Here is an 18784-nt window from a genome sequence, read left to right on the forward strand (position 1 = left end):
AACAGTAGAAACTAACAGAAACATCAAATGTCTTCTAGAAGAAAACTGCAGTTTTCTAAAATTTTGTTTTGGTCTCTTCCCTTTTACTAAATCTTGTGAAATTAATCATGACTAGGCTATTATATTTCTTTTTTTTAAATCATCTTTGGTTTCTTTTTTTTAATATTTATTTATTGTGTATACAATATTCTGTCTGTGTATATGCCTGCAAGCCAGAAGAGGGCACCAGACCTCATTACAGATGGTTGTGAGCCACCATGTGGTTGCTGGGAATTGAACTCAGGACCTTTGGAAGAGCAGGCAATGCTCTTAACCACTGAGCCATCTCTCCAGCCCTAGGCTATTATATTTCTAAATTGATTGTTAGAACTCCCTAATATGTTATTTACTTGTTCATTTACCTTTTTCTTTCTTTATTTTTGAAACATGATCTCACTGCTTAATCCTGGCTTCTCTGGGTAGATCAGGCTGACTTCCAACCCAGAAATATCCACCTGCCTCTGTCTCTAGATTAAATCTGAGCACCACCAAATACAGTCTTGTTCTACTTACTTATTGACAATGTTAAAGGAAAAAAATCTACAAACTATTTAATCATAGTTTTCAAAAAACCCTAGGGTTGAGGGAGGAAAGCCTGTTCTGGGTGGGGCTTGGCTGAGGGATGATGAGAAAATGTGTTGGTGTTTGGGAAAACTTTTTACTCAATATTAGAGCAGTAATTAAACCTTTAGCTCAGAAGAAAGGAGTAACAAGCAAGGAGTTTTTATGTAGTGAAATATAAATTAATTATATAACCTCCCAGGCATTTGCAGCTTGACTATTGTGTGTCTATACATAAAATATAGAGAATGAAAAATCTATGTTGTGTCAAATTTAACATTTGCCAGGGCTGGAGAGATAGCTCAGCGGCTAAGAGCACTGACTGCTCTTCCAGAGGACTCAGGTTCAACTCCCAGCACCCACATGGCAGCTCACAACTGTCTGTATTTCAGTTCCAGGGGATCTGGCACCCTCACGCAGACACGCAGACAAAACACCAATGCACATACAACAAAAATAAAGTTTAAAAAATTAACATTTGCCAAAAGGTATGAAATTTGTTTATTACAATAAATTGAAAAACTATTAGCTTTTCTGCATGACAGGCTTAAATAGATATTACAGATTTTTAATTTATGTAGGCATGAATAAATGCAAAATATATAATTATTTAAAATATAAATTTTTTAAGATCACTTTAAATATTGTTAGTTTTAAAATAGTTGTTTTTTTCAATTACAAATAAAATAAAAATAGATCCTTGGTGCTTTGAAAGTAAATAGAAATAAAGATCCAGTTTCGAAGTCTTTATTATTTTTTTAAAGTGATTTGGCCAAGAAATCTAAAATGCAAAGGAAAAACAACTGATCAGAAAAGAGTGTGTGTCAGTGTATATGAAGGTCAGTGGGTCAACTTAGATGTTTCTCAGGGGGTGCCAACTTTAAATTTTTAATTTTCTCTCTCTCTCTCTCTCTCTCTCTCTCTCTCTCTCTCTGTCTTTCTGTCTCTCTGTTTCTTTCTCTCTCACACACACACACTCATTCTCTCTGGTGTATGTGTGTGTACTTGTGTGTGTGGACACACGTGAGTGCAGTGTCCATGCAGATCAAATGAGTATGTTAGGGTCCCTCGAGTTGGGTTACAGGTAGTTGTGAGCCGCCCAAGATGAGTTCTGGGAACTGAATCTGCGTCTCCTACAAGAGTAGCCAGTGCTCTTGACTGCGGAGCCATCTCTGCAATCCCAAAGTCTTTCACTGAGACCTTCATCCTCCAAATAGGCTAGTCGGGATGGATAGCCTGCCCCGTAGGTGCTCTTGTCTCAGCTTCTCCAGTGCTGGGTTTAGAGCTAGCGCCATTGAAATAGCTCTTTTATGAGCTTGAACTCAGGGCTTGGTGTGTGTGAAACATGCAGTTTCCCGACTGAGCACATCATAGTTAGAAGAACAGAAGCTCTCTGGGAAAGAACGCAGAACTCGCAACCCTTATCATTGCACACTAGAGCTCCCAGCATGCACTTGAGATCCCGTAAGTCGCTGTAATTACAGATTCTAAAGACATGAGTTACCTCATCAGCATCCATGGCTGTCAGCTGCATAATCTTAGAGCCATCTCCAATGTTCTCCTCCACGGTGAGATCCAGAGTGTCTGTTGGAAACACTGGAGGGTTGTCATTGATATCTTGAAGCGTTATTTCTACCTACAAAGAAAAAAGAAATAAAAAAAATCCATGAGGGCTTTACCCAAAATGCAGACTAGGAGTCCACGCAACTATCCTTCCCAAAAGGAATCAAAAACACCCAAAAAACAAGACTCCTTGAAAGAAGGGTATAAAATATTCATAGGAACAAATAAGGACAATCAAACAGCATCTAACTTGTTGATGGTAAATGAATTTAAATGGTCCCGATGGAATCCAGACTGGAAAATGTACCCTGAGCATTGACCCTGACACCCTCCTAAAGGTCTTCCGAAACTAGGGACCATCTGTCTTGCAACCATGATGCCAGTTGACACTGGCGAGGTGGTAAAAACAGTTTTTGCCAGAAATGATTGCACAGTCGCAACTAAAGTCTGCGGCAAGGAAGGATATTCGCCCATTGTTTAAAGAAACACTCAAAATTTCTCCATGTAATGTCAACCCTCTATTCTGGGGATACACAAGCTACACACTGAACCGTCTTGACTCCTATTTGCAGTGACCAACCTCCCCTTCAAAAGCCATGTTCCATAGATCACAAGGATGAACTGCCTCTTTGAAACGTCTTAGTCAGAATGAGTTTACCTGCCTAAGAGACGTTTTCTGAAGTAAAGATCTACAAAGCCTGGAGAGCAAATTCAGACCCTGTGCTCCTCAGCTGAGTTGGGGGTACGAGACTCACAGGCTCTGAGAAGGGGACAGACAGCTGTGAGGGCAGTGAAGGCTACCTTGGAGAAGATCACAAACTCTGTCAGGGAGGAAAACTCATTCAGCCAGCCAGCAAGAACGCACTCCTCAAAGTTGGGATTCTGTGAGAAGCCGTTGTTCATAGCTATTCTGCCAAGACCCTGATCAGATCCAGTGACTAAAATGAGAGCTGAGAAGACAGGGGTCAAGTCGACAGTATGGTTTTTCCTCAAGAGACACAAGAGATGGGAAGAGAGCAAAAGGTGGCAAAATGTCACTTTCTCACCCAAAATGTTGGGGAAAATCCAGACAAATTAGACAAATGAGAGGGTGAACAATTGATAAGGCAGAAAATATATTTAATTTAATAGTTAATAATTGCTATGAGTCTCTCTCCACCTTTAGTGGAAGAGATTTGCTCACCAGGAAACAGTTCAGCCTCACGGGGCAAAGGCAAGAGAGGCCGGCAGTAAGCTGCATCTACTCTATCCACCAGAGAGGGCTCTCTACACCCTCCCATGAGAGCTGTAGAGGCAACCCGGCATCTGATGGCTTTCAAATACCATGGGTTTACAAACAAATGAGACTGCTCCTCACCCGAATGAACCTGTACACTTCATTTCTCTTGGCTTTCACCCCTCATCTCAGAATCAGGTCTATGTAGGAAAGCTCCGAAACACACACACACACACACACACACATGCACACACACACACCACGTCCATGAACATTCTCCAGTGGCTGAAATTTTCAGGTGTTGGTCCTGACCATGTTTGAGACAGGGTCTCTTGTTCGCCTCTGCAGACTCCAGGCTTGCTAGCTCTCCTGGTGGTCACCGTGACTCCACTGCCCGTCTAGCTGTGGGGAATCCAGAATGGCAGACGCGCTAGAGTGTCCCACTTTACCTCTGGGGACTAGGACTTGTGTCCTCACACTAGCACACCAGGTCCTGTACCCACTGACTCATCTCCTCAAAGCCCTGGAACAACTAGGACACAATTAGCTGTCAGCGACACATCCACAGTGGCTCTCCGTTTGTCTTTGAAGGGGAAATACAGAAAGTACTGTCAACACGCACCCTCATCTTTCCGGAATCTAATGAACTATTTTAGCACCTGATAAACCACTAATAATTATTGTTTCGTCTTTATAAAAAATATCAGAGTCATAAAGAAAGAGGTCTTCAAAATTTTTAAATTAAAGTGTTAATTGTTTTCCTTCCTCCTCAGAGGAGGAAGGAAGACTTGATTGGGGGAGGGGGAGGGAACGGGAGGTGGTGGCGGGGAAGAGGCAGAAATCTTTAATAATTAAATTAATTAATTAATAAAAAAAATCAGCAAGGAAAAAAAAAAGAACAATTGTGTGAACCAAGAGTTGCAAAAAAAAAAAAAAAAAAAAGAACATACACAGACATACATGCAGCCAAAATGCCCACACACAGTATGTAAAATAATAAGGATTTGTAATACTGGATCACTTTGTTCAGCCTAAATAAAAGGGGAGGTGCTTAGTCTTACTGCAAAAAAAATAAATAAATAAAGTGTTAATTGTGCTTTCGGGTATATTGGCAAAATTTTCAATGTTTGATTTCTGTCTTTTATATGTTGTTTCAAAACAAACCATTCCACATCTTCATCCAGACAGGAGATAAAAACAGGTGATGGTGACATAGGAATCAAGCCAGGGAGTCCAGCCCAGTTCCTCTGTGCTCACCGAGAGAAATGATGGCACCAATGTGAAAAGGTAATTCAGAGAAATCCCCAGGGTTGGGAGACAAATTTCTCTGCCCCAAGATGTCAACAGTAGGTTTCCAAAGGGGGAGGAAGGATACCAAAGTCTCAATTTGAACATCCATCTGTAAGCACATTGCACCTCTTCCCTTAAAGGAACAGTGCCGTGTCCTATTTTCTCCTGTGACGTTCATGGCTGACACAGACCCAGCACTCTACAGACTCTCAGATGCTGCATGATATATGTTGGAGTGAGTGAGCATATCACAGGCAAAGCGGTCCAGATTCCAGAAGAGAATAAAATTTGTGCATGTGTGAAAATGTATTTATAGTTTGGATCTATTTCTCAAATAACAGTCATTGTATTTGTTGGATACACGCAGGTTTACATAGTAGCACACTGTTCTGCACAACTTGCATTGACAGGCGCCATAGTTCTGAGTCGTTACTAAGCCTGGGGCCTTCACAACCTCACACCTGGCTCTTGTGAAGGCTGCGCATGCACGTGCCCAAGAGCGTGTGCAAGCACGCAGGTGCACACATGCACACACATGCACACACACATACACACACACAATCTAAAACAATGTGTGGCATATGTACTAGTTTGCTTCAACTATTAAAATGCACAAGCCCATTAGCTAATTTATGCACTTAAAACATCATGAAGCCAGTTTCAAAGTCTTTTGGAAAGTTATTCTCACTGTGTGTGTGGAGCGGGGGGAGGGGGGGGATATTTTGTGCTTCTAGCTTGTGTAGAACACTGAAAGCTCAGCAAGGCATTCATCTCCAAAGTGTACGAATACTTAAGAAATCTGGAGGAGCATCGTGTTCACTTCCTTTATTTTACAGAGAGTGTGAGCCAAGGCATTGAAACGTCAAGTGGTTTACCACAAAGCCAGGGTCCATTGAAGTTTCCTCAACCACGTGCAAAACCTGAAATGCTGAGCTGGCTCAATGACTGCGCAAGGCCACTGGCCTCCACCCTTGGTGTTAAGGGAGAAACCTCTCACACAAAACAAGTCCTTATTCAAAAGTAACATGAAAACTATGTTTGAGGAAGTTAATGTATGAAGAGATACATGAAGAGATAATTTGTTAAGAAAGCAAAAGAGAGAGAGAAAGCAAAAAAGAAAGAAGAGAGAGGGAGGGAGGATGGCAAGAGAGAAGAAGAAAGGGGAGAAAAGGAGAGGAGAAGGAGGAGAGGAAGGAGAGAAGAGGAGAGGTAAGGAGAAGTGAGGATTTTTAACCACAGTTTTCCCATCTTTAGGATAATTCATCTGAGACTTGTGGGAAGACGTTCATCTAGATTTTCTTTGGGCTGCATCAAGTTCAATTACCCACTCAGAAGGAATTGCAAGGTGGGCATTTTGAATGAAGTAGTAGTGTAGATACACGTATAATTGATTGGTTTTAAAAATCAGAAACGTATGTTTTCTTCCGAAATTTTGATCTCCTTTTCAACACTTCAGAAATTGCTAACAGCTAAATGGTTGGTGGGTGAGCAAGTACACAAACTATAAAATAGCAAGCCACACTCTGTCAAGGCAGGAAGAGCAGCTACTGAGTGGCAAGCATAAGATAAAACATCCCTGCTCATTTATCTTTGTGGAACTGACATGTTAGTTAAATCCTGTGCGTATTACTAGACACTTGGATTGTGTAGATTATGAGAAGCATTGCATCAAAAATAAAAGCTAGAGTTTACATTTACTTGCTCTATAGATATGAAGGTATTACATCAAGATTATATAAAAGTACAATTTTTAAGTTTTTTTTAATCATGTGTGTCTATGTGTGTGTGTGTGTGCTTGTATGCTCATGTGCGTGCACACATAGATACAGTACCTGCAGAGCTTGGGATGGAGTTACAGACGGTTGTGAGTCACTCAGCATGGGTACTGGGAGCTGAACTCAGGCCCTTCTTAAAGAGGAGTATATGCCCTTAACCTCTGAGCCCCAAAGGTGCAATTTTTAATGAATAGTTTTTGCTAAAATATATGTCAATAATAGAAGGTCATATCTCTTAACTTCCTACACATATCCACATGCTCCTAAAGTTGGTAGAGACTGAGCAAGGCTTATTCTAAAGGTTTGGGGTCAATGCTTTTTTGGTCGGCAGCTGCTTCTAGATTTCGGGATATTTGTAAGGCTAAATGACATATTTGGAACAAGAAAGTCAAGTCTAAATGCCACACTCACTTCGTTTCATATGTATCCTCTACACATATACTTTATGACATATTTTCAGTTCGCCTGTGTCTTGACTGCTTCCCAGAGGCAAGTGAGGAATTTTCCATTTGTGGCAACATTTCCATGCTCCAAGCACTGTGTGTTTTGAAGTATTTTAGATTGTTAGAGTAGAGACACTTAGCCTGTCACTGAGACTCTCCAGTTCCCCAAACCGTTAGTAACACTCCAAATAGTGACTTCTAGATTCTGAGATTTGGAAAAGGACAAATCTGTCTTGTTCATATTTACAGCCCCGTCATTCCTAACAGCATCCTTCTTTCAGAGACACGCGTGGTTAAAGCGAACCGTTTGTATATTTCTGCAACAGTGACTTCTTACTGGAGCCCAAGGGATCCAAGCTGTCTTCTCTATGGTGGTGGCTAGACTAGCCCCAGTCCTGCTGCATTCCTAGCACACCGGCATCTCTCTGGCCATCAAGTATCTTCTCGATGCCATTAAATACACTGTGACAATGCACAGACACCGTGCTCATGATGACTGAAACATTCACAGAGCTTGAGACGAACATCGCGGTGACTGGTTCAGAAGGGGTCCATTTGCGAGAGCATGTGGAATCCGTGCGGCCCTGCACCATGGAAGGCAGAGGCTGCCAAGCTAAGTAACACAGGACTCCCCCAGTGAGCACGGCCCACAACATGCCATCATGCCGTCACTCCATGACACGTCACTAAAGGGTACCTAGGTCGTACACATGTAGACGGGGTGCGCGCTGAGGAAAAATTCTGATCTTACTCTGAAGAGTTTTTATTTCATTGGGGTTAAGTAGGTGCTGGAAATCTCCCACCCCCTCTTCTTTATGGAGGCCCCACCCCTTCTTCTGTGTGGGGGCTCCACCCCCTCTTCTGTATGGAGACCCCACCCCCTCTTCTTTATGGAGGTCCCACCTACCCCCTCTTCTGTGTGGAGGTCCCAACCCCTCTTCTTTATGGAGGTCCCAACCCCTCTTCTGTGTGGAGGCCACACCCCCTCTTCTGTGTGGAGGCCCCACCCCCTCTTCTATATGGAGGTCTCACCCCCTCTTCTGTGTGGAGGCCACACCCCCTCTTCTGTGTGGAGGCCCCACCCCCTCTTCTATATGGAGGTCTCACCCCCTTTTCTGTGTGGAGGCCCCACCCCCTCTTCTGTGTAGAGGCCCCACCCCCTCTTCTGTGTGGAGGCCACACCCCCTCTTCTGTGTGGAGGTCCCACCTCCTCTTCCAAATTAAGTTCCTGCCCATCTTTCGTCTTCAGGTCCACTTGAAACCCACCCCAGGATCTGTCCAGTCCTCACGTCTGATGGGTCACTTCCTCTGGCCCTGCAGAGGAAAGCACCACCTTTCCTGCCTGACCTCAGATGTCATGCGGATTTTACATTTCCCAAAAAATGTCTGCGCTCAGCTGTGCAGAAGGCTGGGACAATGGAGCTGACTATCTAACCAGAAAGCTAGTGAGCCGGGTTTATTCTGCAGACAGCAGGGTGACTCGTTAGAATCCTTGCTCTGGGTAGATAATTGAATTTAGATTTAAATGTGTTTATATCTACTCCAACTAGAATGAGGTCCTATGTGATTTATTTTGTTCAAAGTGATTGGCTCATTGATTATGCTCTGGGAGTCCTCTGGGAGCAAATCTTTATTTATTAAATTTATATGAAAGTCTACATTTGCTGGAAAACTCCACTTCCACCTCCCCCACCCCCAGGTGCTGATTATCAGGCTTTAGTTGTGTTTTGGTTTTTGGTTATAGATGAACTAACCAGATAGCTTCATCAGGAGAACCCATGGCTGACTCCAGTTTAAAATAGAGACTTAAATCTGGTCATGAATGTAACAGAAGTCTACCCTGTTTACACTGCTAACGTGTGACTTTGGGCTCTGCAAACTTTCGTTTCTTAAAACGGAAAATGACACAGCTGTACAGGCTGGTGCCAGGGTCCACCCGGCTGATTTGATTTTGTTCTTCGGTCCTCTCCCTGTATGGGGTGACCACTGGGAATTCTGTTGCCGTGAGTCTGGGTGAAGCCTTCCCTGTGTTCTGAACGGTTCACTGCGCTGCAGAGCCAACATCCATCACAGTTGGCGAGTGACTCACATTTTAGTTATGAGGAGGTCTTAACGAGGAACAGCTTACATTTAAATGCCCAAATGTCAGCCCCGTGGTGTTTGGACTGTGGAGGCACACAGGGTCATGTTCAGCCTATGAGCAATACTTTCAGGTATTTATTTATTTATCATGTAGAACCGACCTAATTCCACAGTCTGCAGTGATAAGAGTGTGTGTCTCATTTAGATGACGGACTGGAACCAAGGCTGTGGAATTCTGACGGGAGGAATCAGATGCTGGTGGAAAGACTTCTCATCCCGCCATGTGAGAGCCGGGCAGGGGCTGTGTGTGAGCTGCGAGGAAAGCCAAGGGGACCTGAAAAAAGTATGTTCTGCCTTGTGAACCCCACACTCTTGAGATCTGAAACCTGCTACAGGTCCTGAAGATGTTGAAGCCTCACGAGACACCAAAGAGTAAATCTACATTTAGGCATCTTGTTTCTTAAGACTTATTTAGTTTGCTTTTTTTTAAGTGTATGAGTGCTACCCGTATGTATGTACAGGCATTTTGTGCATGCAAGGAGGTCAGAAGAGGGTGTTAGATCCCCTGGAACAGGAGTTCAGACCAGTTTAACGCTGCCATGCAGTTGCTGAGAACGGAATCTAGGTCCTCTGTAAGAACAGCCTAACTGCTCCTTCCAGACCCGAGATATCTTTTCCCACTTTAGAAATAAAAAAGCCAGGTGTGGCTATTCAAAACCATAATTTCCACATTTGGGAGGCCCAGGCAAGTCGCTGCTCAGAAAGTGGATCAAGCCAGGCTAGAGAGCCAGACCCACCTTAAACCACACCGCTGGAGGGAACTCCTGCGAGACTGGGGAAACGGCTCGGTTGCTGGCGTTTTCGTAAGTAGAAAGACCTGACATCAGTCCAGGGCCTATGTGAAAACCGTGGGCATGGTGGTGGGGAATTGTAACTTTGGGTGTGGGGAGATGGAGACAGCTGGCTCCCTGCGACTATCTGGTTAGCCAATCTTGGCTTTGCACAAAGTCCCAGCAAGAGTGACTCACTTCAGAGGTACAACACCCAAATGCACACTCATGGGCAGGCACACACCTACACACACACACATGTACACCTGTTCACACACAAACATACCCCACACACATGTGCTGACACACTTTCACACAACACACATAGGCATATACAAAATGAAAATGGCTTAAGGCTTTTCCTAGAAAATGGATAGTTAGCTGTGCATCTATACACTGTTTTACAGGAAGCGCTGTAGTGAGAAGAAATATAATTTAGAAGGTATAATACTTGCTAAAAATTAATTTAGTCGTTAGTTACTGTGGGGATGCTGGGCTACAAAGCATTTCGGCATTTGACCCTAGGTCCAGCTTCAGTGAAATTACAGTGGATGCAGGCACTTGCCCGCGATTCCACACAAAGATGCATTGCTCCAGTCCAGTTGTTCCTGAGTATTAGGAAATGAGGAAGCATGTGCATTATCAATTCTTTAGTTTCACTTTTCAAAGCAAATTGGGAATTGCATAAAGAGCTTCAAGACACAGCTTGTTACTCATATACCCAACACGGATGTGACCATGCCCAATTAAATTTCTCAAACCAAAGCCATTATGCTAATCGTGCGCCACTAAAACTCTCCCAGCAGTCGAGAGCATATGTTAGTGGAATTTTGATGCATTTCTCATAGGAAAGAAATACTTGTGAGTAACAGGCAGACTTGGAGAGTTGCCAGCGGTGAGGAGGGTGGCCAGGAGTGCAGGCACAAAGCAATTAAGGCCATTCTGCAGGCAGCATGCTTTCCATAGCTCACTAAGTGTGTGGTGACATAAGAAGAAGCTGGAGCTGCGGTGCTCTCAATACCATTCAAGGCAGAACCATATAAGGAGTTCTAAGGCCACCATACGTAACCACGTCAGCGTCTTCTGAAATCAAAACTGCATAATTTCTACATTTGCCCGGATTCTTACACATGCCATAAAATGCATACAGAGTAAACGAAGGAATTAAAAGATATGTGGTTTTCATGTGGATCTTAAGTAAAGTTTTATGTTTCTTCAAAACAAGCACCCTACAAAGGCATTCCAGAATGTTCTCAGTAGACGTTGACCTGAGTGAGGGAGACACATATCAGAGGAAAATTTTAATAAAAAGTGAGCAAATGACAAAGTTCTGTCAAGATTCATGAACCGCTTTTGCCTTGCTTAGTGGGCTCTAGACATTATAAAGCAGAGATGGCGTCTACTCAGACTACTGAAGGGACTGGGAGACAGCGCAGCCTATGAAGGGCTTGCTTCGCAAGCAAGACCCTGGCTTCTGGCCCTAGAAACCTTGCAAAGGAAAGCCAGGCATCCTGGAGCTGGAGCTTGCTTGTTATGCTAGAGCTTGGGAAGTAGAGACAGAGCCCCTTGGGACTTGCTGGCCAGCTAGGCTAGCCTGTGTGGTGCACTCCAGCCAGAGAGAGACTGACCAAACCAAAGGCAAAGGGTGGATGATACTCAAGGAAGGACAGGCAATGTTGATCTCCAGCCTTACACACACACACACACACATTGCACACAGCTACACACATGTGTGTACACTACTGAACTCTAGAAATGTCATGTTTGTATTCAAGGCAGAAGTAGTGGTGATTGATTGATTGATTGATTGATTGATTGATCGTTGGTTGACTGGCCCCAGGTCTTCATCATTTTCCATAAATAACCGTGTCCCCCCCCACTAACCTTGTTTCTTCCAATGCCTGCTGACTAGGAGTTCACTTATGACACACAGTTTGAATGGCAGGGTAGTCACAAATGGAGAAGCCACAGTTACTCATGCTTACTCTTCATTCCGGGACACACTTTCTCACACAGCCCGCTAGGCTAGAAGACACGACCAGGCTCATGGATCGTTCTTGGACTCCAGCACCTGCCAGCACTAAGTGGTGAGTGAGAATAAACCCGCCTGTTGTTCAGGGCTGGACAGTTTCATATTCTATTTTGACCACTTTGTTGCAATAACCTCCCAAACAAAAACACCACACAACAGATTAAGGCCGCCACTCACTCATACGCATCCGGGTGAGCTCTGTGCAGTTAGAACAGAAACTCCGAAGCCGTAAATCTTCAATTAGGGTTTTACACTTTCATTGCCAGTTACACTTCTATGTGTTTCCTCTCAAATCAGGAACCTGACAAGGATGCCCAATCCCCTTGCTCTTACCCAGTGTAGTGTTCAAAATCTCAGGTTATATCTGTTAGACTGGAGAAAGATATAAAAAGAATAGGAAAGGGGGACTCAACCCCTCTCTACATGTGCCCTGGTTCTATATATCAAAGCCCTATAGAGTCTACTATAATAAACACCACAGTCTCATTGAGGAATGCAAGTCATTATAAATAAAACAGCCTTCATTTGCACCAACCATGTTTCCTTAGAGCAAGAAATTAAGAAAATAACCCATTAGTAAAAACTCCAAAAAAAAAATTTCAATACACTTGACCAAAAAAGAAAAAGACAGGACAGTGAGGATTTCAGCACATTGGAAAGGGAGTCAGAGAAGGAGCTGGATGGTGGGAAGGCCTTCCATGCTTCTGGAAGGCAGAATCAGTTTTATGAAGATGGCCTTACCACCAGGACAAACGTTAAGATTTAATTGGTAGTTCATTTATGTGACCATTTTGCTTTGCGATCCCATAGTCTTCTCATATGAATGCAGCAGAAAAAGAAACGGAAGCATCTAGAATGCGGTGAGATACGGAAGTGTTCAACAGCGAGGAAAGACAAGCCATATCGCAAAGAACCAACATCACTGTCATGCCTGTCAATCTAGTATGGTCCTAACACCTCAACCTTGCACTGTTTTAGGGTCATGGGTCTCACATCTCAAGGGCCACAACAACAAAAGAAGACAAGACCCTGAGCGTCCATTCTGGTTAAACAATAGGTGTTGTGAATATTATATTAATATAGTACATATCAGTCAGCTTTAAAGAGAAGCCAAACTGATACTTGCTGTCATATGCACCAAACAGAAATTATCCAAGTGAAACCATTCAGAGACTAACCTAGTACAACACGACCCTCCTTGGGCCTGTCACCAGATCAGTCACACTCCTGAAATGCAACTCATCAGTAGAGGTTGCTGCCCAGTGGGTGTGGGGCTTCATGTCAGAAGCCAAAATCACACGGGCGGCACAGCAATGACTGCTACAGAGCCCTGGGAAGCCCTGAAATGCCACCAAACAATATACTTAAAATTGGTTAGGATGAAAAAGGTTAGGCTATATGTATTTTATCATAATTTTTAAAAAAGTGCCACGGTACATTTCCATCATTTTTGTTGAAGAATTGAAGAACAAAAGAATGAAGTGGACATGGAGATGTGGCAGGAAAGTTGGGAACCTTTGTTACCCCGTGAGCCACTGCTAACTGATGTTACTCTTTCATCCTTGGACAGCTGTGCTCACACAACTTTGAACAGCAACCATTGTGGTGGTGTTGTCCACCAGCCCGAGCACTTAGAAATGGCGGGTTGGAAGGTTCAAGACTATCCTGAGCTGCATAGCAAGTTCGAGGCCAGCCTAGGCTTCATGAGACACGGGTTCACCCAAAAGAAAAGATTTTATAGTTAAATTGAGATTCGGCCACTGCCGGTTTACCTGAAATCTCATCTCACTTGGGCCTTCCAACCATAACACACCTGTATCAAGTGCCTGACATGTGTTCAAGTTTAGTGGGCAAGCAAAAGCATGGTCTGTGTTTGTCTAATACAAAGAAATGTACTCATCAAACATAAAGAAATCTAGCTAAAGCTGCACTCAATACCTCTTTCTTGGAGCGCTCATTTGGAAAGAAATTGGAGGCTGTACAGGGCCAAGCACAACATTTTCCTTCTGTCACCTTGCCAAAGGGATATCTGACCACTGAAGTCTAAAGGATGAACAAGACACAAATAAATGAGGCTCTCAACCCACTCCAGTAATACTTGGGGCCACAAAAGCATGGAGAATATGATTTCCTTAAAAACTAAGGCTTCCAGAATTCTCCTAAGAATTCCTCAGCAGGCATTTGGCTATGACCCAACTCTTCCTTTAAAAAGAAGAAAAGGTTTTGGATATCTTCCTATCTTGACTTTCTGGAGAGATGCGAGGTCTTGCCAAAAGTCAAGAGGGTGTGTGATGTATTTGTGATCAAGCTTTAAACATGCTTAATTTGCACTCGGTTTTGAGTTTCAAAGTCAAGAAAGTCTCAAATTCACCTTCAGTAGAAAGAGTTAATTTTCATCCAGTGGAGTGTGTGTGTGTGTGTGTGTGTGTGTGTGTATACACTAGGGAAATATCACAGACTCCCTGGCTTCCCTCCAAAGACTCCACCGAGTCAGTCTCGTTGGCTCTGTTCCAATTCTGCTCTAAAATATCTTTCCAGTATGCATTTCTTTTGTCTTTTCCATATTTTAACAGTATAGATGGTTTACTAGCAATGTTGTGGGGCCTCCCTCTTAACCACTGACATTAAAAACCAAGATAAATAATTGCAAAATGGAACTGGTGTGAATGGCCTTTAGCATCACATCCTTGGGCCCCCAAAACTTGCACAGTTCCCCCGACACACACACTGAGAACTCTACTAGACTAATCCTACCTCCCAGACCTACACCACCCCATCACACCCTCCTAACCCCCACAGGACAAGTTCTTCTACGAGATTAAGGCCACCTCAGAATCCTTCCATTCTTTGCCAAAGTGTCTACCTATAAATGGTTAGCACTTCACCCTGGCTCCAGAAAGCTAATATGCTGAATGACTGCCTAGTAAAGTCCTATAAAACAGTAGCAAACAGAGCACAAGCCTAGCAGGGCTACATCATTCCACACCATCAGGTAAAAAGCTGCTTTTCCACCCTTGTCCGTAATATCTGTCTACCTAAGATGGATAGATACACACACACACAACACATGCACAAATATACACACACCTGCAAACCACACATACATACATTCATACCACACATATACATGCTCTGATTTAAAAGGATAAATAAGTTGTTATTAAGACTTTTCAACCATATGTGTGTGTGTATCGAAATATCCTATTACTAACCACTTATCTCAATAAGAGAAACATGAAATGTGCTGAATACTAAATTTCTAGGTAGGAATTTCCATCCCATCCACGCTGTGAGGTTAAAGAGGAAGAGACAAATCAGGAATGACCGGCACAACTCAGCAGCTAGTGGGGAACAAGGAGAGCCGAGCCAAGGGAAGTCTTTGGAAAGCCTGCATTGAATCCATCACACAGAATGATGGGCAAGTGGAAGAGACTAAATGAGACCTCTCAGAACAGGCACCACAGGAGACACGAGCTTGAAGCCAGCCTTGACAACCCTTTCTACCCACTTTTCTGCTAACGACTATGCATGGCACACCGTTAAACAGAGGGCTGGTGTTTAGCTTCCCTGTCCATAGGAAAACTTATAAATTGAACAATACATGGGGCTTCCTGCTAGTTAAACCCTGATGATGAAGCAGCTACAGGCATAGGAAACCTGCATACCCAAGACGGTGAGAAAATACCCCCAAGGAATGTTCATAGATGCAGAAAAACGCGATAAAGGGGATGTGGCCAGGCAGTGCAGCATGAGGAAACCGGAGACTAGATTTAGGGCGCCATCGAACAAGACAATGGAGAAGAAATGAAAATTTAGTATCTCTCTCACACACACCTCTGTTTCCTGACCTCCGATCATCCGTCTGTTGCTTCATTATATCTGAGACAACAACCAATACACAAATCACAATGTTTTTTTTTAAAAGAAGATCTTTTTAGCTATGTTTCTGTGTGCATGTGGGTGTGAATGAGAGTACCCCTGGAAGCTAGAAGAGGGTGTCAAACACCGTGGGGCTGGCGCTGCAGGTGATTGAAAATCACCCACGGTGGTTGCTGGGGACCAGACTCTGGTCCTCTGCAGGAAGATAAGGTGCTCTTATAACCACTGGACGGTCTGTCCAGCTGCACAGCCACACCTCTGTGGAAGCATCTAAGTGCACACCTAGGTACAGCCGTCAATCCCTTCTCTGCTGTGACAATTCCTTTGTTAATTCTCTAAATTCTGAACTAAAACAGAAATTCCCAGTCCCTGATTGAACAGTTGCATTTTCTTATTGAGCTGTGAGGGCTTCACAACTCTTATAGAAGCCATTCCAGTACACCACATTGAAGACGATTCTCCTCCCTGTTGAGGATGCCGTCACAGCTGGATCCCCCCAGGGGAAGTCACGTGTTTAAGGATGTCATCTTTTATTAACTCTTTTACTTGACAATTGTTTAATTCAAACAGACTAATAAATTATCAGTAATAACTTTGAATATTTTGCTAATAAACCCATTCTACGCTCATCCGTGGAATTAGCCAAGCTGGACATCTGTCTTTGTCGGGCAGATTCCTGACTGAAGAAAACCTCTGACTACATCTGCATATGTATATTTTAGAAAGCATTGTCCATTTCTCCATTTTATCAAGTGAGGAACCATTTCCTTTCTAAAATTCACCAAACTTTGTTTCTCTTACCCTTGAAATGATTGCCTACTCATGACTTAAGTGATTGGGAGACACACAAGGCCAACCAGAAGAGCAAAATTTTTGTATGGGAAACCTCTCCCCACATCTCACCTCTTCTTCCTTAAATTAAATCTGTCTTTATATACCTCACCTATGATGCAACAGACAGAAGAGCCAAGCATGTCAGATCTTTTGCTACGTACCAACAGAGGCTTTCCCCGGACAGCTTCTGTAGCTACCAACAACTCAAATTTAGTTGGAAAAGAGAAGAAAACCTTACAGTAACTGCTGAGCTACCTCTTCTCTCTGTCTGCATTTCTCTTTAAGTTACTCAGCAGGTGTTGAGCGAGCCTACCAGGTGCTTCCTACATTCCCAACTGCACAGCATCTTCTCTAACTGCACGATGATCTTCCATTTCTCCAGCCTCTCCTGGCTCTGCTTGAAGCGGCAATCTGGCTGGACTGTCCAGGGCTGAGCTGCCCATGCTATTCCTCCGAGGAAGGTGCCAACCCATTCCTTTCCTTTCCCTGTGCTTCATGTTTCTGTGGTCCCACAACCTTGAACAGCTTCATGTGTAGAACTTCCCTAGAGGTGTGGCTAAGGGTGGGCAGAAATCCCAAAGGATAGAGATACATTCACCAAGCTTGAACACCTGAAAGACAAGGGCTAACTGAAGTGCCCATGCCCTGGCGTTATGCAAATAGTCCAGATGCCTTGTGATGAATCCTTCTTGTTCATCTTCCCATACATGATTGGGAGCGGAGCTCCCAGAGAATAGGTGCTATCTCTTAGGTCCTCAGATACAAGTCTGATTAAATTGCTCCTCGTTCATTACTTAGGTGAGAAATGAAGTCATCAAGGTGTGTTGTTTCGAGGAAGAAGCAAGAACAGTTAAGTTAATCTGTACTCCACATTCCTTGATAAGACACTGAGGTCCCTTCCATGGCTTTACATCTCTCCCATTCATATTTTGAAGTGGAATCTCAGAAGTGGTTGATTGACATACTGAAGTCATGGAGAGGATGGATTATAGAAGGTGGACGGTGAACCAGACATGGTGACTCGGGACAGGGGAAGGAGGTAAGAATTTCTCGGGCAGTGCGAGAGCTGGAGCCAGAGACTGGCAAGGAGAGGACTATGACAAAGCAGTGAACACTCTGGACACTCAGGGACCAAGGTAACGACAAGATGAAAGGGAGACAGTGGGACCTCAGCACACCAGCCCTGCGGTGATGAGGAAAACAGTTCTCCAGTGGAAAGACAGCAATGCTGCCAGAGGGGCTGATAGAGCACTGGAATGGGAAGCTGGCTCTCCACCCCAGGAAGCATGGTGCTTGAGAAGCAAAGAAAAGGGTCTGCTCTTGGAGCTACTCCTGAGAGCTCAAGGTTTGAACCCAGAAGCAAAAGAAGATAGTCAGGCAGGTTGGGGGCCCCATAAAGTCTTTGGTGTCGACACATGAGGATCTGACCTTGGTCCCCAGCATCCACGTAAGAGCCAGTGCTGGGAATGTGGAGACAGGGATGCTTGGGGCTCTATGATCAGCAAGACTAGCCTATTGGGGAGTTCTGGGTCAATGAGAGAACCCATCAGGGAGACTGAGTAGCCACAGGACAACAACCTACAGTTTCCACATGCACACATTCAAGAAAAATAAATGGTTAAGGATATTAAACAAACAGAAACATAGAAATAGAGAAATACACAGCACCCTCTTCCTCTGAATGCTGATGTCACGTTCCATTGTGACTTTCAATGGAGCCTGATTTTCTGTGACAGTTACTCCCATCTTCCCATTTTTCCTGTGAAGCATCTTTTTTTGAGGCTGTATTCATGCCAAAGGAAGTCTCATGCTTTTCATTTGTAAGAAAATGTAAAGGACTGAAGATACACACAGTGACAGAACGCTTTCTTGGCAAGAAAAGACTCTGTGTTTGATTCTCAACTCCACCAAAAAAAGGGAACAATCAAACATTGATAAAATTAGCTTTACAGAGGGAGATGACGATACTTGATCGCTGTCCAATATTTTTAAAGTGTTTTATGTGTATGAGTGATTGGTCTTGTGTATGTATGTATACTGTGTGCATGTCTGGTATCAGATTCAGAGATCAGAAGAGGACATCAGATTCCTTGGAACTGGAGTTACAGACAGTAGTGAGTAGTCAGGCGGGTGCTGGGAATTGAACACAGGTCCTCTAGAAAAATAGTCAGTGATTTTAAGTGCTGATCCATCTCTCCAACTCAGTAGTAAGTGAGCTATATTTTTAAGTGTTAGAGAAC

At 43.6% G+C, this 18784-nt stretch overlaps 1 protein-coding gene across 1 annotated transcript in view; it reads right to left on the reverse strand.

The window, feature by feature from the left end:
* Positions 1–18784, reverse strand: part of Fat4 (FAT atypical cadherin 4) — a 131014-nt gene that overhangs the window by 73437 nt on the left and 38793 nt on the right. Inside the window, exon 2 of the mRNA XM_057756879.1 lies at positions 2105–2236. Coding sequence (XP_057612862.1) covers positions 2105–2236 — 132 coding nt within the window. The remainder of the gene's footprint in view (positions 1–2104; positions 2237–18784) is intronic.

This window comes from Chionomys nivalis, chromosome 24 (genome assembly GCF_950005125.1).
Source record: "Chionomys nivalis chromosome 24, mChiNiv1.1, whole genome shotgun sequence".
NCBI classification, from domain to species: domain Eukaryota; kingdom Metazoa; phylum Chordata; class Mammalia; order Rodentia; family Cricetidae; genus Chionomys; species Chionomys nivalis.